The sequence below is a fragment of the Lycorma delicatula genome, chromosome 6 (genome assembly GCF_047948215.1).
Source record: "Lycorma delicatula isolate Av1 chromosome 6, ASM4794821v1, whole genome shotgun sequence".
In the NCBI taxonomy this organism is placed as follows: Eukaryota; Metazoa; Arthropoda; class Insecta; order Hemiptera; family Fulgoridae; genus Lycorma; species Lycorma delicatula.
In genome coordinates this window covers 4,069,429-4,097,124 of record NC_134460.1, presented here as the reverse complement: position 1 = coordinate 4,097,124, position 27,696 = coordinate 4,069,429, and the positions used below count along the sequence as shown (strand labels likewise).

At 31.4% G+C, this 27,696-nt stretch overlaps 1 protein-coding gene across 1 annotated transcript in view; it reads left to right on the top strand.

The window, feature by feature from the left end:
- The window catches only part of LOC142326537 (uncharacterized), a 40,485-nt gene extending 14,653 nt beyond the window's left edge, over positions 1 to 25,832 (top strand). Inside the window, exon 2 of the mRNA XM_075369114.1 lies at positions 25,485 to 25,832. Coding sequence (XP_075225229.1) covers positions 25,503 to 25,832 — 330 coding nt within the window. The 5' untranslated portion in view covers positions 25,485 to 25,502. The remainder of the gene's footprint in view (positions 1 to 25,484) is intronic.
- The last annotated feature ends 1,864 nt before the right edge of the window (positions 25,833 to 27,696 follow it).

Sequence of the window (27,696 nt, the reverse complement as noted above, 5' to 3'; positions counted from 1 at the left end):
ACCCGAACAAGAAAAACCCCCCTCTTCTTCTTTATATAATAGTATAGCAGTTTTTTTTTTTTAATATTTCAAATAATTTGAATAAAGATTGTAAAAGAATATCTCAATAAAATATTATTAATTAGTTTTAAGCTTAATTTTATTATAAGACCCAAATAAAATTTACATATTATTTTTTTAAGAATATTACATAAAATATAACCGAAAAACAAATTTCTATAACCGAAAATAGTACACATTGTATTCAATTTTAATTTTTATTTCTGTATCAGATATTTAAATTACAACTTTTAAAAGGAGTACGGTTCCTTGAAAAAAATTTAATCGATGAAAGAATTAAACGAATTCCATGTAAAAAAAGACACAATAAAAGTAGTAAAATAACTTAATGCTACTAAGTTTTCTACTTTTATGTAACTTTTCATCTATTTTATTATAAAATTAATTCTGATATTTAAGTTTTGTTAAAACGATTAAGATTTATTTGAAATATTCACGCAAAATGAATATGATGTATGTACCGACGAAGGGTTAGCAAAAATATCTTGCTTATAAACAAAAAAGTAAACTAATTTTACTATTGAATAAAATAATATAAAAAAAAACTAATTTTTAAAAATAAATATATATATAAATATATATCGGGTACTTACCAATTTTGAGTTCATGTTGGAGTCGGTGGTTTTGGTTGCTGTTGTTGAACGATTGTTAAACAAATGATATCACAAATGAAGTTATTGTACGGTTTTATAGTAGTCAATAGTTGATTCGTCTTGAATTATAACTAAGTATTCTTGCCAAATTACAATACCATTGACCGCATTTTCTCTACGATATTGTAATGAGACCATTAATATTGGTCAATAATGAAATAAAACTATCATTTATTGGAAGATATAACGTAATTATTGTATAACCGTTCCCGGAAATGTTAACAATTTAAAAAAAAAACAAAGATATTTCGCAATTAGATTTAATTAAAATTATTCTATTATTGAATAAATACTTAATTATAAAGTTTCATTTCGCTGAGAAATGAAATTAAAAATTTAGTCAAAACTTACGTCGTTAACGTTTTCTGTTGTGGAAAATAAATTCCATATTATGAGCGGGTTTCACATATTTTTACTTTTCCGGTTGAGCATAGCTTTAAAAAAAAAATTTTGGGTGTACGAACTTTTGCAAATATCGACGTTTTAAGAACTCCTCAGTCCAGTAAACACAAAAAAAGTTATAGAAATTTCCGGACGATTTATGTTTGTACGTGTATTGGCCTGTATTTTTATTAATAAATCCGTACTGGCTCCACATAAATTCTTAGAAAACGGTTCAAAATGTTTTTATATATCGGGCAACGGTAGCAACAAATTTTGGATCAAATTAAGAAAGGAGAGGTAGTTTTTGTCATTTTTAAGTTTTGAATTGTTGTGTGGCGATCGTAAAAATTAAGCTTTGGTCCGACAAAACTAATTATTAAGTTATTTAATATTCCAGAGTTTTAAGCCGGTCGAAATAAGGGATGAAGGGGATATTCAACATGATTTATAAACTCTTTTGCACATACCTTGAAAACCCGTTGACCAAGAAAAGTTGAAATTTTGCAAAAAATATTTGGTTATATATGTATTCCAATTTTTAATCAAATTTTCACCTTAACGGGAGTATCACGGTATTTTTTTTTTTTTTTTTTTAGTAAACTATAATCTTTCTATCCTTGTTGAACAACGTTTGCATCAAATTGGGCCGACTAATTAATTGAAATAAATAATTATTCTAATAAATAAACTTTTAAGCTCAAAAAACTCAAGATGTCGGAGCGGAACCTATTGTTAAAATAACAATTTTTATTCAAATTTAATTTTCAAAATTGAAAATTCAACTGTATTAATAAATACGGCTTAAGAATTATTTATTATTTGTTTTAATAAGTTTTGATACTTATCTTCTTTTTAAAACTGCGGCTGTTAGTAAAATGTTATATGAATGAGCTACCAAACAAGAAGTAAATGTGACCCAATTTTTTTTTTTTTTGCAATTACACTCTTAATACAGATTAATTTGTTAAGTTCTACTAAAAAAAAAGATAATAATAATTTAGCCTTTTCACTAAATCAGAAACCGACTAATTAAATGCACAGATTAATTAATTTAATTTGAAGAGTTATACGGAGGAAATGAATTAGAAAATGGTGTTATACAGCAAGAAGAGGAAGTTGAGGAGGATGAAAAGGAAGAAACAATACTGAGATCTGAATTTAAGAGAGCATTAAAAGATTTAAATGGCAGAAAGGCTCCTGGAATAGACGGAATACCTGTAGAATTACTGCGCAGTGCAGGTGAGGAAGCGATTGATAGATTATACAAACTGGTGTGTAATATTTATGAAAATGGGGAATTTCCATCGGACTTCAAAAAAAGTGTTATAGTTATGATACCAAAGAAAGCAGGGGCAGATAAATGTGAAGAATACAGAACAATTAGTTTAACTAGTCATGCATCAAAAATCTTAACTAGAATTTTATACAGAAGAATTGAGAGGAGGAAGGAAGTGTTAGGAGAAGACCAATTTGGTTTCAGGAAAAGTATAGGGACAAGGGAAGCAATTTTAGGCCTCAGATTAATAGTAGAAGGAAGATTAAAGAAAAACAAACCAACATACTTGGCGTTTATAGACCTAGAAAAGGCTTTCTATAACGTAGACTGGAATAAAATGTTCAGCATTTTAAAAAAATTAGGGTTCAAATACAGAGATAGAAGAACAATTGCTAACATGTACAGGAACCAAACAGCAACAATAACAATTGAAGAACATAAGAAAGAAGCCCTAATAAGAAAGGGAGTCCGACAAGGATGTTCCCTATCTCCGTTACTTTTTAATCTTTACATGGAACTAGCGGTTAATGATATTAAAGAACAATTTAGATTCGGAGTAACAGTACAAGGTGAAAAGATAAAGATGCTACGATTTGCTGATGATATAGTAATTCTAGCCGAGAGTGACAAGTGAAGAGGTGTTGCGGCAAATAGATGAAGAAAGAAGCATTTGGAAAAATATAGTAAAAGAAGAGACAGACTTATAGGCCACATACTAAGGCATCCTGGAATAGTCGCTTTAATATCGGAAGGACAGGTAGAAGGGAAAAATTGTGTAGGCAGGCCACGTTTGGAGTATGTAAAACAAATTGTTGGGGATGTAGGATGTAGAGGGTATACTGAAATGAAACGACTAGCACTAGATAGGGAATCTTGGAGAGCTGCATCAAACCAGTCAAATGACTGAAGACAAAAAAAAAAAAAAAAAATTAATTTACGTTGTGTTACGAACTGGTGATAGAAAAATAATTATTAAAAGTAAATTGAGCTTACAATTTTTTCCCTGTTATAATATTACGTAATAGAAAGGAAAGAATGACCTACGGATTACTCAGAAACTAAAGATACTAAAATGTGATTCTTTTATATTTTTTTTAGAGGTGGAGGAACCCCCATTTACGGGCGCCTAGGCAGTGTCGGGCCCGCTACCAGCTTCCACCAGATGTTATTAGGTGCGTATGTGTTCCTGCGCACTACCGACTAAACCTCCACCGCTGGCTAACCACTCCTCCGGGAAACAGCTTATTTCTGGAAGAGGGAACACCCGCTCACACAATCGGACCGCAATAGAGGAACACCAATACAATCACACACTCGACACAAAGATACAAAACAGAAGCAATACTAAGACGCAGCAAAGCACAATTACGCCCACACACACACACACACACACACACACACAGTCGGCCCTCACAGGCAAACACCAAACGCACACAACAGTCAAACAAATTACAGCGCACATACACGCCAACATCATCGCACACCCTCAGTACCACATACTTACACAGAACTTATCAGGACGTCGACAGTCTAAGCTTCAGAAGAGCGGAACTTACCTACGGTTCCGTGCCAGCGGAGTAACCACGGCTTCATTGCATCCAGCCGACCCCCACAAGGTCGGCGCCGTCGCCTAGACACTCGACCGCAACCCTGTCCGTCGCACAGCAACCCTTCGGCACGTAACCCCCTTCGGCCTTCTTCAGCGATACGCAGTTTGTCTACAACTACTTTGGCAAATCTCGCCACTGCGTTCCGATTCTCTTCTTTTGCTAACATAATTTGCTCGAAGTCTTCAAGTAAGAACATATCCCTTCTGCCCGACGTGTACAAGACCTCGCCACTTTACTACGAAAGTATTCGAGCGTTCATGTAGTCGCTCCTAGTCTTTTCCAGTGGACGAGCGGCCTAATAGTAACAAAAAATCGATATTAGAGCACGAATTAATTTATTTCGCAGCGCTACAGACGGTGATTAGTAATCTCTAAAGAAATGAATACTCTGTGTACGGTTTAAATGTTTCTTACAAAAGTGGAACGCCAATTTTTTGGAAGGTTAACTACCCGGACATTTGGAAGTTTAACTATCCGGAGGAATTTAGTCCTGTGTTAAACTAATCGTAAAATTAACTTCTGAAAATATCGATGGAAACATAAATCGGTTAAGCGTGAACCACGATGAAATGACGTTTGTATTTATTCTGACGCGTTTATGCAGTAGATCAAATCAAACGACATCTTTTCTGTATTCTTTGCCTTATATGTTTCATAACTTTACCCGGGGAAGGGTGCGTAATTTTACGATGTCGACTAGAAATCGGTTTTACCCTTCGGGATATTTTAAGCCTAAACCGTTCATTAAACCTCTATAAATTCTACGATCTTAACAGTCCCGTACGCGTAAAAATAATTTAACTATTCGTGTTAACATAGATGTCGATATCGTTACAATTGAGAGTTGTTTTATCAAGGAAAGAAATCTTAGAAAAATTACAAAAACTGTTCATCGGATAATTCGACAAACGCATAAAACAACTAATAGAGGTCTCCATTATTTAAACGGTCTCCATGTAAACGGTTCAATTTTGAAAAAAGAACAAAAAAAATGTTAAACTTCATACTGAAGATTTCAACTACAAAAATTCGGTTACAAGTAGTACTTTTATTTGCTTAGAAATCTGTATATTTAAAAAAAATGTATATTGATAATTATTTCGAATGTATTAATAAATTAAGAAAAAATAATAATTTAATAAAACAACATTATCGCTGATCATTTAATAGAAAATCAATCCGTAGTATATACTTATATAGTAGTATATAGTTCTATGTCATCGTATATATGCCCTATATCAACGGAGATCCTAAATTTTACCCAGAAAAATAAGAAAAGTATTATTAAATTTAATAAAAATTAATTATGATAGTATATAATAAAATTTGGGAACACTTAAATAAATAACGTTTCAATAGTTAAAATTAGAGATTCGTCAAAATGATCCTACCATCGTCTAATTTTCGATATGAGACCACCACATCTAAGCCCTTAGGGGATCCTCATGGAAGGTGCAGCTGAAAGAATTTAAATTGAAAGTGGGGTCATAATAATTAACCTGTTCAAAATAACAGTCATTTAGTATTTTTTTACAGCTTGTATCAAAAGTAGTCTAAAAACACCTCAAGCGTCGGTGTTTTCTACTATATTACCTTTTTACCACAAATTTAAAGCTTACATTAGTGTTTTTTTGTAAAAAATTTAGGTAAAAATTAGTTTAGAACTTTTTCTATGTTTTTAAATTTAAGTTTGCGTATATGTTTGATTTAAGTATATTGAAAGCACTTTCATTATGTAATTTTTTTGCTTCTCTGCTAAGTAACGTCGGCTATTACACACTCCAATATGTTAAAGTTAGATTTACTTTAGAATAACGCCGAGCTCTAGATTTTGTAATATAAATATCTTAGTTTACAAGACAACTGTTTGCTAGGCCTATTATATATGCCTATGTTGCATCCTTTTCTATTCAAAAAGTACTCTTTATATTTACAAATGTAATCGGTAAATCGTTGGTGTGCAGTCTTACGTATCGATAAGAAATCATTATTCTAGAGTTCTTCAAAGAAAATCCTTCCTTTAATTATTCCATCGGGTTATTTTTATTACCTTCCAAAAATACAGTTACTTCGTGCATGTTTATAGGATCTGTTGAGAGATAGTTCTCAAGAGATCGGAGATAGAGATTCTATTTCCGGTTCTTTAAGCATTTCATGTTGGAGCGCTTTCATAAAACTGGTCGCTCTACACAAAATCTTAATTAAATATAAATTAAAAAAAAAAGTAATTAATGTCCAAGAAAATTAAAAGGTGAGAGCATTTTTCCCTGCTAATTTTTTTTTTTAATTAAGAGGAAAACTTTGCCGAATTCGTATAGTTTTAATGTCATAGAACTGGAAGTAGAATCCACTAGAAACTACTAAAGAAGTGAAGCTCATAAAGAAGTATGAGGTAGCATTGAGCTACGCAAACTAATTTTTTCATTCACTGATGTGTAAATAGTATATATTCTTTTATTTTTTAGTCGGTATTGAAACAGATACAACTCTCAACTGAACCCAACTGTTTGTCTGGGCGAGTACAGCATGTAAACGGTTCAATTTTGAAAAAAGAACAAAAAAAATATTAAATTTCATACTGAAGATTATACTACAAAAATTCGGATACAAGTAGTACTTTTATTTGCTTAGAAATCTGTATATTTAAAAAAAATGTATATTGATAATTATTTCGAATGTATTAATAAATTAAGAAAAAAAAATAATTTAATAAAACAACATTATCGCTGATCATTAAATAGAAAATCAATCGATAGTATATACTTATATACTAGTATATAGTTCTACATCATCGTATATATCACCCATATCAACGGAGATCCTAAATCTAACCCAGAAAAATAAGAAAAGTATTGTTAAATTTAATAAAAGTTTAACCTTTGGATATCGAAATTATGAACGAGTTACCGAGGAAAAAAGACAACAAAGGTTCAGTGTTGACATTTATTTTTCGCATTCTACTAGATTTGAGGTCATACAACTTTGCAATCATAAATTTATTTTTTTCTTTTTAGTTTTATAATAACAGTAACATACGTATAAAATCCAGTTTACCGATACATACGAGTGTAATCTTCTTTTTTTTTTATTACACGATCTACTTCAGTACAAGAATTAGGATTTTTTTGATAAATTATGAAGAAATATCTTTTATAAATTCTAGTTTTTCAATTAATTTTTATTAGTTCATATAAAGATATAATTATTACACTGAAAATGATCAATTAATAAATAAAATTAAACTTCAGTAAGTTAATGTTGCTTTTAGACCCCGTAGAAACATAAGAATCGGTTAAGAACATTGTATTTCATTTACGTATCGTGCGGTAATACCTTTTTATTTACAACCTTTTTCGGTATTAACTTGGCAGGTCAAAGGCAAACGATCGAAATACTTCATTGCTAATTAGGCTAAAACACTTAATCGTTATTATATACCATGCTTCTCACAAACGCAAGGAAAAGTGATTAAATAAATTGAAATTCTGGCTACAAAGATGTAAACTCAAACCCACCGCGTGACTTGTCGATGGTTAAACAAAAAATCTAAACTTAAATTATATAGATTTCATCTAATAAATGAAGTAAAGTATTCACGAACGCGTCTGAATAAAATATCTACTTGGAAAAATCATGTGACATAAAAAGGGACGAGTTTCTTGTTAAACAAAAAGGATTTATTAGGAATACTGGGAGTAATGCCATTTAATAATATTTTTTTGTAAAACAATCTTTAAACCGATTTAGACTTACAGAATTCAACTATAATGATTAAACAGTAATACTATTAGTAACCAAGGTATTTTATAACGGCGTCTAAACAATGTCTTGAGAAAATCTGATAATCTCTGTACTTTGAATGGAACATTGAAATCCACCTATATCTCTTGCGTCTAGTTTGACAAAATTTTATATTCAATACCATTACCGTAATAGTTGTAGGGCATCCGAAATGGATTAAAAATCTCTTCCAAAAATGATAGAATCATTCTTAAGCATAATTCTAGGCTTAAAAGGGACAATGAGGACTGAATTCCCGTTGCCTTCTTCACCTATAAATATATAGATACATAAGAAGCCCACGATTACATCAAGCGATACCTGCATTCTGTTTATCAAAAGGATTGGTTGTATAATGGATATCATTTATTCTAGAAAAAATAACTTTGATCGGTATCTCTTAAATCTCAAGCTCCTTTTACAACCGTAAGTAAAACTGAGGTAGACGGTATAAATCAAAGCATTAATGTACCCGTTTCAGTATTAAAACTATTTCAACAATATACTCGTATGCTGTTTAAACTCAGCGAAAAAAACTGATAAGTTAATTGTTAGTACGCGAAATCTGACAAACTTATTAGTAAAATTATTTTATTCTAAATCTAGTAGACCGTTGCAATGAAGTTAGAAATCTCAAACGTCAATGTGTTTTAGAGGTAATATTATAAATAAATAGAGTTTAAACTAGTTACTAGTATTAGTTAACGATTAATTATTAACGTTTTCATAAACATATAATTATTAATTAAGCGAACACTTTCAACAGCGTACGATGAAATTACTCTCAGGTTTTTAACTACGATAATATACAATAACCGATATATTAAACGCGTCTACAACCGTTGGTATTTTATCCTTACTACACATAGTTTAACTTCTAGGATTTCCTATGATTTTTAGGATTCTAACCGACAGTTTCAGAAGTGGCAAATCGTCAGTTTGTAAAGGATGCAGTTTACCAAAAGATGCAGATTACCCAAGATACAAAATATTACTTACTGTTTTTATTAATATAAAATATACAAATTCGTTTTTTTAAGATTTTTTTTTTAATATTACTAATTTATTTAGTAATTCGTGCTGATTACTACAGGTTGTCGTCCGGTTACATCTGTCATACCATTTTTTAGATTACAGATAATTTTAACATACGAAAATACTAAACGTAACCAGTATTCGAAACTAGAACCTACTAGATGAAAGGTATAGAAAGTAACACGATGCCGTGCAGGTCGGTAATAACTAGATTTCCAATGGAGATGACACAGTTAGGGCAAAGTATTCATTACTCATTATAAAATATAAAAACAAAAAATAATAGTAGCATGCTACTGTGGCGGGTGGCGTATTGCTGTTCACATAGGCTGACGGCTGGCTTACCGCACTATTAACTATATGAAAATATCTTATACTAACTTATACTATGTAAGATTACGGAGCTATACGATATGTTTTCCTAAAGGAATGACTATCTAACGTTCCACCCGTCCTGTTTAATTAGTCTATCTTTCTCGCACGCAATGTGCGTGCGTGTTTAATTTCGATGCTAGTTTTCACAACATTTTTAACTTTTACTAATAAGTTACTTTTTATTTAGAGTCTTTCAATTACAGCATAAAAAGTAAAGTTGCAATAAAACAAAAAGCGTGTGTAATATTAACTTCTTTTTCTAAGTAATCTAACTAACAATATCGTTTATACGGCCAGCAATGGCTTTGCTTGACATATTCAAGCCTATAAACCAACATTTTTCATCAACTTGTATTTGCACAAATCAACTTGTATTTTCTGTTTATTGCCGTAGACTTGTGACTTAACATAATCCCAGAGAAAAAGTATAAGGGAGTCAAATCACACGATCTTGGTGGCCAATCGGCATTACTATTTCGTAGAATTTTCGAATCACCAAACTTTTGGCGGAATAACTGAACCGTTTCAGCAACTGTACGCAATGTGGCACCGTCCTGTTGAAAACATATCTTATATTAAAACTTTCCAAATTTGCAAACTAAAAAATCACGGATCATAGCTAGATAGCGTTCACCATTTACTGAAACAACATCTTGTGGCACATTTGAAAAAAAAAATGGCCCACTGATAGCACCAGCCCATAATCCACACCATAGAGTGATACGGCAATTTTGCTTGTTTACAAAACCATCGACTCAAAAATGACTTTTAAAAACATCCATCTAAAAACATGATTTTTTAATGAAAATTTGGATCCACTTCGAGCTGCTCCAGAGACAAGTCGACAAACAGACGTTCCGTGAGATTTAATTCTTGAGTTAGTTGAATTTTATATGGGTTATCCAAGATCTTTACGCAAAATTCGCCTTGTTGCTGTTGATAAAAGGGCCAACTCTTGTGAACGAAATCGATAAATTTCGATTTTTCCGAATACTTATAGCAGAAATATTTTCTTGACTCCTTAAATTTGTTTTATAAATCGGTGTTTTGACATAAAGTAGAGAAGAATTCTCGTCGAATCTTTTAACCGATCGATGAATTGTGCTTTTGCTTAACCGATTATGCAGAAACCATAAACATCACGAAGCGTAGCTATATCAGATTCAACATTTCGATAATAAATTTTTATGATTTATAAATGTTGTAGATGCGTGTAGCGTTTCAAGATGATTTATCTTAAACTACTGAAAACGAATGACGCTTGAAAACGTTTTTTTTTTTAAATCAATGTCGTCTCTTCAATCGTAAATTTCTTGCGCACATCTAAAAGAATCTTTACATGACTTTAAATGTCACTCGATAAATATTAGTCCGAAAAAATAAATTTAACTGTAGCAATATTATTTAATTATTCAGAATTTCTGAAACATCTAAAGCCATTTTTGATCGTTTATAAAGTCATAAGATTTTTTCTACCTTCCTTTTTCATAGTTAAAAAAAAATGTATTTATTCTTTCAATGGCTACATGCGTTGACATAATTTATTGGAGGTTGTCTTTTATATAGAATTTTATCGCAATGTTTATTTATTTGTTGAATTTTTAACGTTTTACTAGTTTTATAAATCACCGCCTCATTCTTTAAATAAAATTATCAAGAAAAATACTACAGAACTAATGTAAATTCTCAAATAATAAAGAAAATCGTTAGCGTATTCCATTTTGTATTTTCCCGTAGGTAGAATAATATTATTTTAAATGAAAAAATGTAAGTAAACAATGGCGCAGATGCGTGTGTGCGTGCGCGCGCGCATTGTAAGTTGTGTGTGTCCAGATGTGCATTTGTAAATTCTAAACTCACATTTATATTAAATTTTATAATTAATTTCTTCAACAGTCCATTTATGTCATGACATATTCCAAGTATTGATAAAAACGTATTACTAGAATCTAATTTGGGCCCGCGCATAAATAAACGCTAAAAAAATCTTTGAATTTAATTTATTTTTTAAAATAATAAATTATAAAATAATAATAAATAAATAAACTAAAACGATATACATATTCAAAATAATTAGAGTAACATATATAGAAAAATCAGAAATTAAACTCCTCTTTTCAAAAATCTGAAGAAAAAGGTTTTCCCAGGATTTTTATATAAATTGAATGGTATTGTTGACTTCCTTCACCCCAAAACACATGTTAAGAGTAAACGATCGGTATAATCGACCAGAAGTTATGACACAATAATCACTATCTTGTAAATAAGTACGTGATTTTAAAAAAATATGCAGGAATTGTTAAATGCAGCCGATTAGATAATTTTTTAATAATATAATGCGTAAATAAAAAGAATTATATTTGCTTATAACCGTCCTTCAAAATTAAAATTCCCTTTCATTCTGTATAAAAACGCAATGCTCTGTCTTCTTTTGTAATTCTTCTCTTTCTCTTATTAACTGTCATTCAATTTTTACATAACGAATGATTTAGGTTTATATGAAATTCAGTAGACGTTATCAAGAATATAATACTAATAACACTATCCTTGGCACTAGCCAGGTTATTAGAGGTTAGTGCGTGCTCGGGCGTAAGTTGTTATTACGTAATTTAAAACTATAAAGTGTTATAATATTAAGCAATGTATCAGACACGAACACGTAGGCTGGTGTAACTTAAGACGACTATCATTTCTTCCACGGGCTGATTCGATCTTATCCTAACAACATTTGTAGTCTATAAATATAACAAAATTAAAAATGTAAATCGTGTCACGATTTGAAAAGAAAATGCATAGCAAACTTAAGTATAATTTTTTTGTGTCTGTAGGCTTCTGTATTATACATCAACAAAACGGTTACGCCTTCAAATATTTTGAACAACTAGAGCGTGATATGTTTATAGAACGATAAATACACCTGGTACAAGAATTAAAAAATTTTTAACGCTCGTGTAATCACATACATACGACCGTGCACACATATAAGAACGCAACACTCACAAGATGTAAAATAATTTTTCGTCAGAGTGAACGCAGCGTAAAAATATTTGATCAAAATAAATCTTGATCTTATATTTTAATAAATAATAGTAAATCGAAATATTGAAAATGCGATGGAAGTTTGACCGTCGTTCAAAGGCAATATCTCAGTTTTAAAGGATCTGTTTCTATTAAAAAATTATCCTACTTTAAAACAATTATCCTACATTAAATCATAAGCAATCTTAGGTTTAACTTCCTCGACACAATTAGCTCGCAATTTTTTTTTTCCGAACATTAAAACGAAGTTACGTATCGGAATAGAATTTATTTATGACGTTAAGTTTTTCATAATGTCTTTTTGACTCAGGAATCGAAATCCTTAAGACATTTTAAGCTCATTAAATTATCAGGATTACCGGGAATCACACCTAGAAATCAACTTTCTTTGGGAACAAGGGAATATCAAGGTTAGTTAAAAAAATGCTGAATTAAGCAAGCGTAATAGATGGAGATGGAAAAAAATGGGGTCCCCATATTTCCGTAGGTCAACGATGTAGAACTTCATGTTGGTAGTATATCTTACCGCTGGATCATCATCAAAATCAATTTTGTGATGTGTAAAAAAATTTTTACATTTTTACACTACAAAAAATTTGTAGGGTAAAAGTGCTTAGCCTGAACGGGATTCGAAACCAGAAACTTTCGGATAAAAAGTAGAAACGCTTATTTTAATACGAGGATCGTTCTGAAAGGTTCCTGAAAAAGAAAACAGAAGATTTTCAGAGTTTTTATTTTCTATTTTTCTACTTAGTCACCTTACAGTTTAATACATTTAGATCAACGACTTCCCGACTTTATAATACTCTCAGTATAATGTGATCTGTCCAACTCTCCAAGATAAGTTGTTTTCTCAGTTTTGACCCGATCATATGAAATGAATCTTCGCCTAGCGAGCCGTTTCTCCAGGTTTGTTAAGAGGAAATAATCGTTGAGAATCAAATCCGGTGAAAGCGTAAGTCAGGGATTTGTCACAAACAACCCGAGGCATGTGTGCAGGCGCATTATCGTGATAAAAAAGCACTTCCTTTTTGGCCAGATGTGGACGTTTAGCCTGAGTAACATCTTCAATTAGTGAAAATTAACTCCCCAGACTTTTGACGGTTCAGCTTTTTTCCAGGCAGTCTATAGGAACCGCATCACGAAAATTCCAAAAAACTGTAAACATTTCTTTTCCTGCGGATGGAACCGTTTTATTATTCTTGGCGTACTTTTACCTGCTTCCACCCACTGGTCGGACTTTTCTTTGGTCTCTGGCGTACAATGGAAAATCCATGTATCATTTATTGTTATAAAACATCAAAGAACGTCAGTGGAATAACATTTGAAACATACTGAACACCCTTGAGCAGTGTTTAGTCGAATGCGTGTTTGATTGGCTAACAAACGCAGCATCGAGCGGAAAGCGTTTTCCTACCCAAAACATCATGGAAACTGTAATGACAAGATCGATCGAGATGCTTGCAATGTCTTCAAGCTCCCGTATCTTCAGTTGGCGATTATGTAATACGGTATTTTGGACTTTTGTGACAATTTCTTCAGCAGTAGCGTTCATTAACAAGAATGGATGTACGACTACGTTTAAATTCAGTAACCCAATTTTTAACCATCGTAAATATGTAACGAATTCTTCAAAATGAATATCCTTTTTTTTTGTATATGAGTCGAGGATAAACCTTTTAAAAGAAATTAGTTTATAAGAATTCGTAATTCAACTTTATCTGAAAGTTCTAGGTCTGAAACAGATTGTACGACAAAATTACTATGATATTTGTCAAGCAAGTATAATCCTTTAGATGTGCGCGTTTCGTTGCTTGTTTCTGGCGGTCGAGTATACCAAACGTTTTTAAATTTTCTGAAAAATAGATAAAGTTGAATTACGAATTCTTAAATTCATTACAAATTGGACAACTAAATTTAAACGTGGTCATACATTCTTGTTAATGAACGCTACTGCTGAAGAAATTGTCACAAAAGTCCAAAATACCGTTTTACATAATCGCTAAATGAAGATACGGGAGCTTGAAGACACTAAACGTTTGGTATACTCGACCGCCAGAAACAAGCAACGAAACGCGCACATCTAAAGGATTATACTTGCTTAACAAATATCATAGTAATTTTGTCGTACAATCTGTTTCAGACCTAGAACTTTCCGAATGATCCTGCCAATACAGTAAGATTGCTACCGAAGGCCTGTTGATGTTATTACCCTTTGTTGTTGCCATTTATTCCCTTAATCTCATTTCAATTTTAAGTATCATCCAAAATTTATGCATTACCAATCGATTTTTTCCATCAGCACAAAATTATAACATGAAGAAAGTATTACACGGGATTATAATACAAATATAAAACAGTTAAAAGCAAAATGTTTAAAAATTCTAGCTATACTACGAGATATATAAAAAAAGATGTATTACAAGACCTTCGGAACACAAGTGAGGAGCCAACCGCTCATGTACGTTACGTTTTTATTATTCTTTAGTTTGGTCTCACTTATTATGGTTGTATCGCCTGCTCTTCAGCGCGTCATACAGTGCTTAAGATGCTGGGTGCTGTACACCACGCTTCTCTTCATGCCTTTAGATCAACCCCTGTGCCAAGTATACTTGTTGATCGCATTGAGTCATCAATTTGGGACGGACGGAATATGCTGCTAACATCTTACTCTACTCGTCTTGAAGGATAACCAAATCACCCGGTTTTACAAGCAGTCCTTGCAAATCCTCATTTACAACGTTATAAAGACGATCCACGTTATACAGCACCAATGGGTGCCCGATGAGCACCCATTGGTGCCCGATGGGTGCCCGATGAGCACCCATTGGTGCCCATCGGGCACCAATACTCGTTATGCAGCACTAATGGGTAAACGTCGTACCCGTCGTTTACATGTTTTTTAAATTTTGACATACACAGCCCAACCTATCCTTGTTCACATCCTCCGTGGAGACTTTACCCCATAAATTTTAATTATGACCTTACCATATATAATAAAATATCTATAATTTCTATCGTCTTTCAGAAAGTGTTTTACCAATTTCTTTCCAAGACAAACCAAGACGCAACAGTATTCGTAGATGTGTCGAAACACAATGATACTGTTGGATCCGTTTTTGTTGTAAATGAAAAATCCTACCATATATATGTACGGTCTACCTGGTATTACAAGTGGCTCCCATGCTGAACTGTACGTCATCAATATGCATGTAACCAATCGTCTTTCACCACTTAATTTTACAGATTTTTTTAGTTCCATTAAACATACTCTTCGAGTATGTTTAATACAGCAGCAAGGTGACTGGACTGCTGCAGTAGACCATAAGCTCCAATAAATCAAGGATACTGTGCTGTCGTGGAGCTCATCGATCCGGAATAACCGTTGCGACGGTCGAGAGGAAGTTATTATTTGCCGTTTACGTATAGGGGATACTAATCTTACATATGGACACCTAATGAATCGGACCGATGCAACCCCTTTGTGTTTTTTGCGACTGCCGCTTGACGGTGCACACCACATCCCTGTGGACTCTGTGTGTTATACGGCGTTGCGTCGTAAATTTAAATTAGGAGCTAACACCCAAGATATTCTAGGAAACATATGATGTTGCTATCGAATGTCTTGTTTTTCGAAACTTATAACGCGAAAGCGTTTTTTTCCTTCCCCCCCAAAAAAAAAATGCAAATACTGCAGAGCAGTGGCAGAGATGACTACAATTTATATATTTAATTATATTCGAATCTTTACCTCCTTTTAATTTTTCAACTTTTTCCTTTTTGCAAGACTCTTAATACCAAAATAAATTGATTTATATATCTTAAAGCAATGTATGACCCACCTACCTTGTTCATTTCTTTACTAGAGTTTGTTACATATACTTTACGTAATATTGTTGTTTTAATTTCAAAGGATTTGGATTACCCCAGTAACATTCAATTAACTTTATTAAAAGAGATCCTTTAATGGAAAATATTAAGTATAAATATTTTCAAAAGCGAAAATAAGGTTTCAGATACTTAAAGTAGATTAATCGGACGAAAACGTGATAAGAAACAACGTAATGTCATTTAAAATACGTATTTTAAAATTGATCTACCAAAAGACAAAATATTACGGTTCATCCAACTAGATTAACGGCTGATTAATTATTATTGACAGTTTATTTTGTGAGACTTTTATTTTAGGGCGTTGCAGCATGAAAACGACTGTAGATTTGGAAGACCCTATTATTTACGTAGAATAACCAATAAAGTCCATTTATTGAAGTTTCTAATGGTTATTCCCAATTTCACATAGTAATTGATAACAAGAATGTTTGCTTAGTCAGTATAATTAATTCGGTAAAGAATTTTAAAATTACAAGAAAATGGAACAAGCCTCTTATCTGATTCAAAAAAGAATGTTAAAAAAAATTTATGGAGTTTTTTTTTAACTTTTATTCTCATTACTAAATTGCATTTTATGACGGATCGGATAAATTTTTTAATAAATCTTTCGTAGTGCAGTATAGAAAATAATCTTTTAAATATAAAAGAACGATAAAAGTAAAGTGTAAAAATATAATTAAAAATATATAAGTGTAGGATCCGGCAGAATGAGCCTACAGTTTTTATGTAAATTAAAAAATATATTGTACGCATATCCAAACTTTGTACAACCTTTTAAAAGAATAATACGTTTTAAATTTTTACTAACATTTTTCTTAAAACTAAATAGTTCAATCGGTTCTCTTTGTTCACAAGCTAATTTGGCCTATCTCTGAAGATTATGATGGTTCACCGAATCAATTTTTGATATCGTTTTTAATTTCCTCGTTAGCTAGTATCATTAGGTACAACGATTGAACGCAATCAAATTTTTAAAAAATAGTACTGACTGCGTTTTCAAAGTTCTGAATACTAGACCTGCACTTCTTCGAAGAGAATAGACGAACAGTGCGATGAGTTTCAAACGATATTTGATAATTTTGAGCAGCGTTTTAAGACGCTCAAGGAATTTGAGGATTAATTGGTTTCAGCAAACCGGCACTACCGCCTATCGGCAAGAGCTTCTACGGTTTTTGCCAAGTATTTCTCTCCAGGACGACTCGTTTCAATTCACGATGATATTTACACCCGCAAGATCACCTGTCCTTGCCGAATGTTTTTCCTTGAAATTATCTTGCGCGCGCGCAAAGAAAAAACTAAAAAAATGAATCGTCGAATCAAAAAATATATCTAAACGGGTGTATGAACAAAGAGGATATTGGACGACTTAATTTTAATGACGAAATAAGTAATTTAGTAAAATCGTAAAGAATCATTTTTTTAAAACGCATTAGAAATTATTAAATTTAATTTAAAATTTATTTTTTAATTTATTGTAATTTCTAATTTCTTTTCTTTACTAACATTAAAACTTTCAGATCATCTGGTTGAACATTCTATATAAATCACATTACCCGATACGCATGCTTAAATTTAAAATTTAAGTCCTCTCTCTAAAGGGACAAAAAATTAATAAATATTTTTAACGAGGATTATTTATCATTTTTATTTAAATTAAATCTTCTTGAAAATATAAGAGCTACAGATGGCTAGTTGTTGATGGGTACGGTCGGGTTTTCCTTTGTCCGTGTATTTGCTGTTATCGCGTTTTCTCTTTACTATTTTTTTAGTTTTTTGTTTTGTTGTTCTTTTTATTCCCTTTTTATTTAGTTTTTGTGTTTCGTTACACTTTGTTTTGTTTACGTTAACCTTTATTTGGTTAAGCGTACTTTACTCGTTTTTCGTATTTTTTAGTTACGTCTAGTTTTGTTATGTTAAATTAATTAACCTTTACTTTGTAAACTTTCTGTTTTGTCGTTTGGTTTAAATTAAATAACGTATTTTACATTTTTATTTTTTGTTTGGCCAACGGTTGCTAAGGTCTGTTTCGTTAAAATACAACCGTCGGATCTTTTTGTTTGTATCGAATGACGAATTTTTTTGTTTAGTTTGGACTAAGGAAAGTTTTGGTACTTTTTCTCGTCGTGTCACATCCTGGGGAGATCAAAGGGTTCGGTCCCGCCTGCCGAAGATGATGAGCGTCCCTCCCGTGATGGTTTTCCCGGATTTCGTTCGTCTGCGGGGATGAGGAGCCGTCGCAAGACAAAGGCTGTACAGGAGGCTCCCCTAATAGCAGCGAGACTAATAGCGCTGCAAAGGCCGAGGTTGAAGAATATCTGCGTGTGGAGGAGTCTAGTTTGAAGTCCAGTCGTAGGGAGAGGAAGACGAGATCGGATGATAAAATGCGGGGCTTCAAAACCATCGGAGAAGCGGAGGCTGCGGCTTTCCTCCCTTGTGCTGAAGAGAAGAAGAAGCCGAAGGCTAGGTGTAGGGGCTTCTTGTCCTACGGTGAAGAAGTTTCTGATCAAGAGAGACGCGGTTTGTCACAAGTAGCGTCCAACATGAAAGAGGGAAAGACAGAGAAATTAAGAGGAACTGATAGCGAGTGTAGAAGCATTCAAAGGCGGGCAAGATATCTAGTTTTTAATACAAAAGTTCTACTTAAATACGCGAGAGAGATATGTTGGCTTATCAGACAGAATGCACACAAACACGGAGATCAAAGAATGTTGCCTGAACATGTACGGGATTTGAGGACCTGGCTTCCAAGTCTAAGGAAGTTACAGCGGCCCGGAATTCCGCTCCGATCTCGGTACAACCGAAACAGTATACTGAAGTGGTCAAGCGGAGGCGTGAGGCCAGCCACGCTACTAAGAATCCCGATTATTTTTGTTAATAAGGTGGAGGGCTGGACTGTACCCGGTAGTCAGTTAAAGAAATACCCTCAAATCGCCCTTCGCGACAGCCGAAAAGGACTTAAGATATAAAACATCAGAGAGTCCAGCAACGGATTAGTTGTAGTTGCAGATGACAACGGGACAGTCCGGTTGATAATGGAGTCTCCAGCCGTTAAGCGATTGAAAAATCCATACCGTGCAAATTAATTAATCGTAACTTAAAATTTGACTTCCATTTTGTATCATTGCTCCTCCGGTTTCTTACCCCATCTTAACTTCAACGATCTAAAAATAAAAAAAAATTAAAATTGTATTCCTTTTGTAAAATAAACGTTTGAAAATTTGTTCTTGTTGGCTAAGCCGTTTTAAAATTTTATCGCAATAATTACTGTAAAAGAAAACTTCTATCCGAAATTATTTTTCTAATGTGGTTATCAATTTTTACCTGAGACTACGCCAGAAAAAACGGATTTATTTATTTATTGTTTTTTAATTTGTAATTTATCAGAAATAATCGTGAGATAATATTTTTGTGATAATATTACCAGCAGTTTAATAGCCGATTTTCGAAGTCAAAGGTTCTGATGCTCAAATCCTTGTAAATGTTAGTCGCTTTTATACAGATTTGAATACTAGACAGTGGATATCGGTGTACTTTAGCGGTCGGAGTTCAATTAATCAAACACCTCAGGAACGGTCGGTCAAGTTTATACGTAACTGCACCTCATTTATATCTCATATATATATATATATCATTCTCATCTCATCGGGCCGTAGGAAGGTCGTTTATTGTCACTAGTTGAACGTACTGCAACATATACTTTAGGAGAGAAAAAGAAGGATATTACGACCTCCTTTACCTAGCCACGTCTTTCCAGTTCGATTAGAAGGTTCTGATTTTGAATCCCTCGGTAGGATCACCAATTTTTACACGTAAAATAACTCAATCTTTTATTAAAAAAATGCGTTTGATATTTATTATAGAATGTCAGTTTGCAATTAATTCACGACTAAATAATCAAAAGTAAGATAATGTCAACAAATAGTTAATTCAAAATAAAGTAAAATTGAGAATTTTGTTATATTCGTAAAAATGATTCAAAATAACAAAAAATTGATTTTTCAACTATTAAAAAAATGTTAAGTACTTGTTTACCACAGCGAGTAACAATTCCGTATTAGCCAGTTTAAATAATAAAAATTTTAACTGATAATTATTATTTAATATTAGAAGTTCCTTCATCAGAAATCAAAACGTTTTTCCTCTTTTTTAAAATAAAAAAAAAATATTATTTTTCTTTAAATAAATATATAGACATAATTTAGAAAAATAAAGTCTAATGTAATTAAGATTTTATTTTTTTATTAACCTGCTTCAAAAAAAGGATTTCTCAATTCAATTTGTATCTTTTTCTTTTTTATGAATATTCAAGATTTATTTATTTCAAAACGCAATTATTTGACGATTCTTTTTTTAATTACGGAATATTTTCTAGTGAACCCGTAATATATTTCATCTTCATAATCTAAGATAAAATTATTAAAAAAAAATTACTTTAAACTTGAAAAATTGTACGGTCTACATAAAAGATCCGAAGCATTTAAAAAAAATTATCTCCCGTTTTTGTTACTTAGAAGTAATGAATTGTCATATCGTAATGATATTAACCTCACACATTTCTGGTTTATTTATTTTATTTCTTTTAAAGTTAAGATAACATATAATACAAAATTGTAAATTTTTGACCCCATTACCTCATCCTCAACAGCAGTTTCTTTAAATGGAATTCTCTTTTTCAATAAGACGCTTTAAAGAAAACAATTAATTTCAAGCACCGCAAAACAAGTACAAAATAAATGCTGCTATCGATAGTAAACTTCGACAGGTTAAGTGCACTGTGACACTCCGGAGCTCTCATGTAGGAATAACCGTCGTAAGGAGGTTATTATTTGCCGCTTGCAAATAGGGCAACACTAGGTTAGCTCCTGGAAATCTTATGACGCAGACGCATCTTTTTGTGCTCGCTGCGACTACCGACTAACTGTGCACCGCATCTTTGTGAATTGTATCTGTTATCCGGCATCGCATCGCAATTTTAAACTAGGGATTGAAATGGGAGCCGGAACAAAGCAGTGATGTTATCGAATGTCTTATAAAAGCCGTGTATCTTGATTCAAAAAGTGATTATTCATACGGCCCTTATCGTCTGTGTATACCGTTAGGCGCATGACGGTTGTTAATTTTGTTCTTTTAAGTTACTTTTTTAACGTCGTATTACCGAGGTTTTATTTCACTTTTAACATACGTCATGGACTCTTTTCATCTGCGTTTATATATTACTGTTGTTTAGTTTTGTAATTCTTTTTTTAAATATTTATATTTTATTATATAAATATCATATCCGGGCGCTTTAATCTAGTTTCAGTTTTTGTTTTGTTATATGTTTTTATCCGGGCGATGTTTTTTGTTTTTTTTGTCTTCAGTCATTTGACTGGTTTGATGCAGCTCTCCAAGATTCCCTATCTAGTGCTAGTCGTTTCATTTCAGTATACCCTCTACATCCTACATCCCAACAATTTGTTTCACATATTCCAAACGTGGCCTGCCTACACAATTTTTCCTTCTACCTATCCTTCCAATATCAAAGCGACTATTCCAGGATGCCTTAGTATGTGGCCTATAAGTCTGTCTCTTCTTTTAACTATATATTTCCAAATGCTTCTTTCTTCATCTATTTGACGCAATACCTCTTCGTTTGTCACTTTAACGCGAAAACGTTTTTCGCAAAAAATATATATATTTTTTTTTATTTTCAACTTTCAACACTAACTTTAACTTTTTTTATTTTCAACAGAAAAATTAACGATATGATAATCGTTTATTTTTATTTTAGCGCCGAAACTTCATAAAGCAGAAATTAAAAAAAAAATTATAAGTATTATTTTTACGTTTTATTCCTTTAAAATGGTTTTAAAGTTCCATAAGTTAACGATACCATCCTTCCAGTTTATACTCGTTTCATATAAAACCTTTGCGACCGTGCGAGCTAGATACTTCTCACTATCTTCAGGAAAATTCCAGAAGACGACTCAATAGAAAATTATGTAGACATTTTACGTTAACGCGTTAAAAATGTTTTTGTAAACAGATTCCTTTCTATTATCTTTTTTTAATTATTCTTACTTATGTAATTAGTTTTTACCGCTTTTTCAGACATTTACGTAGAAGTTTTCTATTGCTTGTGTTGTTCTTTTCGTCCCGTTACATCTTAACTCGTCTTTCATCACCTATTTGACCGGTTATGCTATCGGCACGGCTTCAAATTTAGATAATAAAGTCAACCAAAAGCTACGGCATTTTATTTTTAATCGTTTTTATTAACTTTTTCAAATTTATTTCCTCGTTGTCGATTTTTAATATTACGCTTGTTTTATTCTGTTGAAATATAAAAATGGAAACTAATATTTCTTTTTAATATACGAGTAGTTATAAATAATTTAACGTAAACCGTTTATAAATAAATCTTTGCGTTTATAATTCGATATATAATTATAAGTACTAGTCTGTAATATATTTATTTATTAATCCGGAGGGATGCCATAAAATCTGTAGAATTAGAATTAATCTAAACGAGAATTTTTCCTAAATAATAAGAAATGAAAAATATAAAAAACCATTAAGCGTAAGCTAATGGATTTCAATTTTTATAATTTATTCTAAACTTATTTCAAATATGAAAAACGTTTATTTTAAATTTATCATCACGAACTTAATTATTATTACTTTTATAAATTAAATTCCTTCTCGATTTCTCACGGTGATTTTCAAAAGTTATTTATAACTTTTATTGTACGTAAAACAATGTATACGAATTCTTAACTCGTGTTAATGTAACTACTTCAACCGACCGATAGCTATTTCTGAACTGCATGAATGGAGGTAGCTATAAAGAGAAATACTGTAATAATTTACTTAAAAAAAAGTTCATTATTATTAATCTAATAATAAGATAACAATTCAGTTACCGGTAAAGCAATGTGCTTTATAAGATAAAGAGAAGAGGAAACGAATGGAACTGAATCTGTTTGTGAATGACAAGAACAGACGTTTTAGTTACATAATAATAATATTATATTACAAAATATAAGTGGTAGTTACTATTAATAATATTAACGACTGATAAGTAGCCAGTAGTACTATAATTGAAATTCAAAGCACAAAATTATACTACACCACTTCGTCCAAAATTAATTAGAAAGCCAGTTTTAAAGTATTGTCAGAATAGTATATAAATAGCGAGTGAACGAAGGCAAATCATCAGCTATTGTTATCCAGTAGTAGAAACACAAACAACAATGTCTTCAACAACCTTTGTAGTAAGTATAATAATAATAATAATAATATCTAATTATATTGAATCAATTTTCCAAAGAAAATGGTAATAGGCTAATAATAATTTTATTTAAATTAGGATTAAATTATATTTAAATAAATTAAATATTACGATTCGCTTAATTAATATGATAAACAGAAAAATGGAAATCGGTAGGGAAATTCTCAAAGATCAAAAAGCCCGCTAAGAACATTTATTGAACTTAAACCGGTGTGTGTAGAATTAATATAATACTACCTGAAGAAAAAAAACTACAATTAAATTACGGTTTTCTAATAAGGATAAATAATGTATGTTGGCAGAACTGTATTTTTTCAAAAGAAAATCGTATTACTCGATCGATATAAAATAATATATAAAAAAAAAATATGTTAATAGACCTATAGATAAAATTCAGGATGCGACTATTTGGCGGGAATTTTGTTGCCGACGAGGTAGAGGGTATGGCACCCCTCGTAGCCGAGTTTACGTTTAGTTGTGGATCCGTCAACGGGAGGCGGGGAGAAAAGGAGGAACAAAAAGAAAAGAAAGCGAATACATTGAGTAAAAGAAATCAAATTGTTTTCTTTAGGTTATCGTCGTTACAGTCCCGTTTCGCACAACACTGCGCTTGGCACTGGGCAAAGATGTCCCCCTCAGCCGTCAACAAAACCGCCTCTGATATATATCAGCTGCCGTTTCTCTAGCCTCATCGGGTAATTTTACGCACGGTCTTACGCTCGATTTCGCCTTCCTTTGAGATTTTAATCGCCTAACTCTTCTTTCTTGCTCATCTTGGTCGCGTCTTCCTTTTTCTTCGCTCTTCTTACTACACTGTACGATCCCGTTTACAACGTTTACTTACTTCTATGTAGGTCATCATTATTTTTTGTTTTTTATTAGAAAGCCACACCCTTGATCCAATTTTGAGGTAGATTGTAATGATTTAATATTCGTTTTTCGTTTTTGTTATTAAACAAAAACTGCGTAATATATATTTGCAAACAAAAAAAGAAGGTAATGCTGTTGATGTTAACGATAAGTTCGTTAAAAATTAATTAATAAATGCGTGTTTAAAATATTTAACTGCATATAACTTCAATTTAATCCTATTTTTGTAGACGTAAATTACTAAGCGTAATTGTAATAAACATATTCCTCAAATATCTTAAAATAGGCTATGAAAAATTGCACAATTCACCGATTCATATTATCATATAACTTAAAATTCAATTCCTACATCATAATAAAAATGACAATAGCAGGACTACCCCTTTTAGAAAACGATCCGTATGATCTCATTCGAAAAAAGAATATTTGTATATAACTAAGAAAATTTCACGTTGATAAAATTGATTCGTTTAAAATTTAGAAAAAAAAATTATAAGACAACAAAATCTTAGAAGTGATTTTTATTGATTTAACGGTATACTTTTAATAAGCCAAAAAAAAAAAAAAAAAAAAAATACTAGTAAAATTATTATTTAATCTAACCCGCTTTCGACGTATAGCATCCCCACTATATCTCTCCAATAACTAATCTTATAAAAATCGTAAAATTAATACCCCCTTACAGAGAAACTAGTGTACCGAATTTCATCTCTCTTTTAAATTATATTCATAAATACAAAGTATAAAATAACATAAATATATATAAATGTTATTTTATAAAGATTTAAATATTTTCGGGCATAAGGGATCTCAAAACTTTGAGAAAGATAAAAACCCTGTTAATTATTTTCTTAACATTTTTTTTTTTCTTTAAGCAAAACTAAAACCGAGAAGAAGATTTAAAAATAAAATTTTATCTTTTTAAATAAATTCTACGACAAAATTTAACAAATCTTTTTAATTAACGATAAAAATTTGTTGTACTTTTGTTGTGTAATAACAAAATAAGAGTAATTTAATTTTAAATGTCTAGAAAAAAAAAATTAAAAAGCACGTAAAATTATTTTTTTTTAAATTACAAGATGATTTTCTATCGTACGAAAATTGGTCGAAATTCTTTATTTCTTACAAACCTTTACATAAATTGCTTGAAGTAACCGTAGTAAATTTGGAGTTACCTGGTTATTATTAAAATACATAAATCTTAACATTAAAAAGGTAATTATTATGTTTCTTTTCAGTTATTCTTCTTCGCCTTAATGGCAGCTTTTGTAAACATCGCTTCAGCGGGTGTTGTTGCAGCAGCTCCAGCAGCCGCCTATGTTAACGCAGTACCATACAACATACCACCTCATGCAGCAAGTGTAAACATCGTTCAGAGAGGTTTAGCTGCACCGTACGTCGCAGCCTCACCGTACATTGCCGCGCCAGCTGCTTATGCCGCACCAGCAGCTTACGCAGCACCAGCCGCTTACGCTGCAGCAGCTGCACCATATGTTGCCGCACCGTATGTTGCATCTCCGTACGCTTACCCGGCAGCCGCCGCCGCCGCTTATCCTTACACTGTTGCTGCTCCGATCTTAAAGTAAGAAAATTAGAAAAGGAAATACAAAATAATGTTATGAATTTGTTATGAAAAATAAAACAATTATATCTATAAAAAATGTTTAAATTTATTACCTTTATCCAAAAATTGAAATTTTTTGGGAGGAGGAATTTGTTAATAATCAATAAAGAGGGTCAAAAATTATTTTTTAAAAAGAGAAAACGAAAAACTTAAATGAATTAAGCTTACATTTAAGATTTCAAATATATCTTGAACCAAAAAAATTTAAAACCTTTATTTATTCATTTAATCCCCTGAAATTTATTTTAATGACATTTAATTATATCGAATTAAAATTTTCTGAAACTTCTTAAACATTTGAGAGAACACGTAAATTTATTAATCGTTTCATGTGTTTTTAATTTTCCATCTAACCTACATTAAAAAATAAAAAATGAATATATAAAGTAAGCAAATTTAATTTTTATACCTTGAAACCCGTTGAAAAAATTAGAGCAAAATTTATTAAAAAATAGACAAAAAAATTGAACAGCATTAAAAAGTAATTTTTCTTTTCAATTCATCTGCGAATTCTAATGTTTTCAGTCGATGTAAATTAAAAAGTAATTAAATACGTAACCAACCTTTTCGATAATATTCAAAATTTAGATAAAGATTGAAAAATTAATATATTTTTACCTTTAAGCTAATATAATATTAAAGTCGACTACGTATAATAAAGTTTGTTTTATTAAAACCGATTTTAATTTACGCAAAATTTGCGTAGTTTATGCAAATGTAATTTGTTAATAATAAAAAAACGCTGTCCTTATATACCCATCTGCTAAAACGCAGAAGCCAAGAAAGACGTCTTAATAAAAAAAATATACGTAATGGAAAAGTTACTACGTTCTTATCTGCGGTTCTCTGGGACAGAGGAATATTAAAAATATAACAACGTTTATATTTATAAAATAAAATTATTATAATAATAATATTTATATTATAAAATATAGTTATACTTTTAAAAATTGTTTTAAAAATGTTTATATTTCTCGTGAAAACTTCAGATGTATAATTATGCTGGTGATAGTAAATAAATTTGTTGTATAAATCTTCAAATTGCCTATGTGACACGCAATTTTTCGTTTTAAAAATCTTCCATTAAAATTATCTCGGAGAAATTTATTATAAGAACTTAACGGATGAAATGGAAAACAATCATCAAACCTGGGCTTTTAGTGTAAAATTTAAGGCTCAATAAAACGCATATGTAGGTCGAATTTAGTATCTCCTTCAAACTCGACTAAAATTAATTTCTATAAAGATTTTTTTCTATGTAAATAGTGTAAATTTAGTTCGCGTGGAAATTTCTTCTGCTAATTCATTTGCTAATTTTTCATTTTTGTTACTTAAAAATATACGAAAGTTTTTGTTTTCATGATTTACAATAACTTGCGAAAAGATTTCTGTTAATAAACATTACATTAAACTTAGGTCGTAAAAAAATTAATATTACTAAAATTTAACTACATGTAATTCCCAGTATAATACCGATTCTCGTTAAGTAGGAATGAGATCGATTACAATATGAAAACTAAATAAATTCGATGAAATCCCATTCGCATTGGAAAACAGATATCAGCCATCTTTTTGTCCAGAAAAATCCTTCATACAGATTCTTGTATTATTTATAAACAGAATTTAACAGATCTTTACAAAAATTTAAAATAAATCCAACTTTTATAAGCAAACATTCAAACCGTGCCATGCTGTAAATCTAACATCATTAATTTCACAGAAAATAATTCTAATTCATGCTTATTGTATCCCAGGTACTTTATATGCGTCACAGCCCGATAAAGAAATCTACATTTCGCTAAAGAAACCGGTGCATTATAAATAAT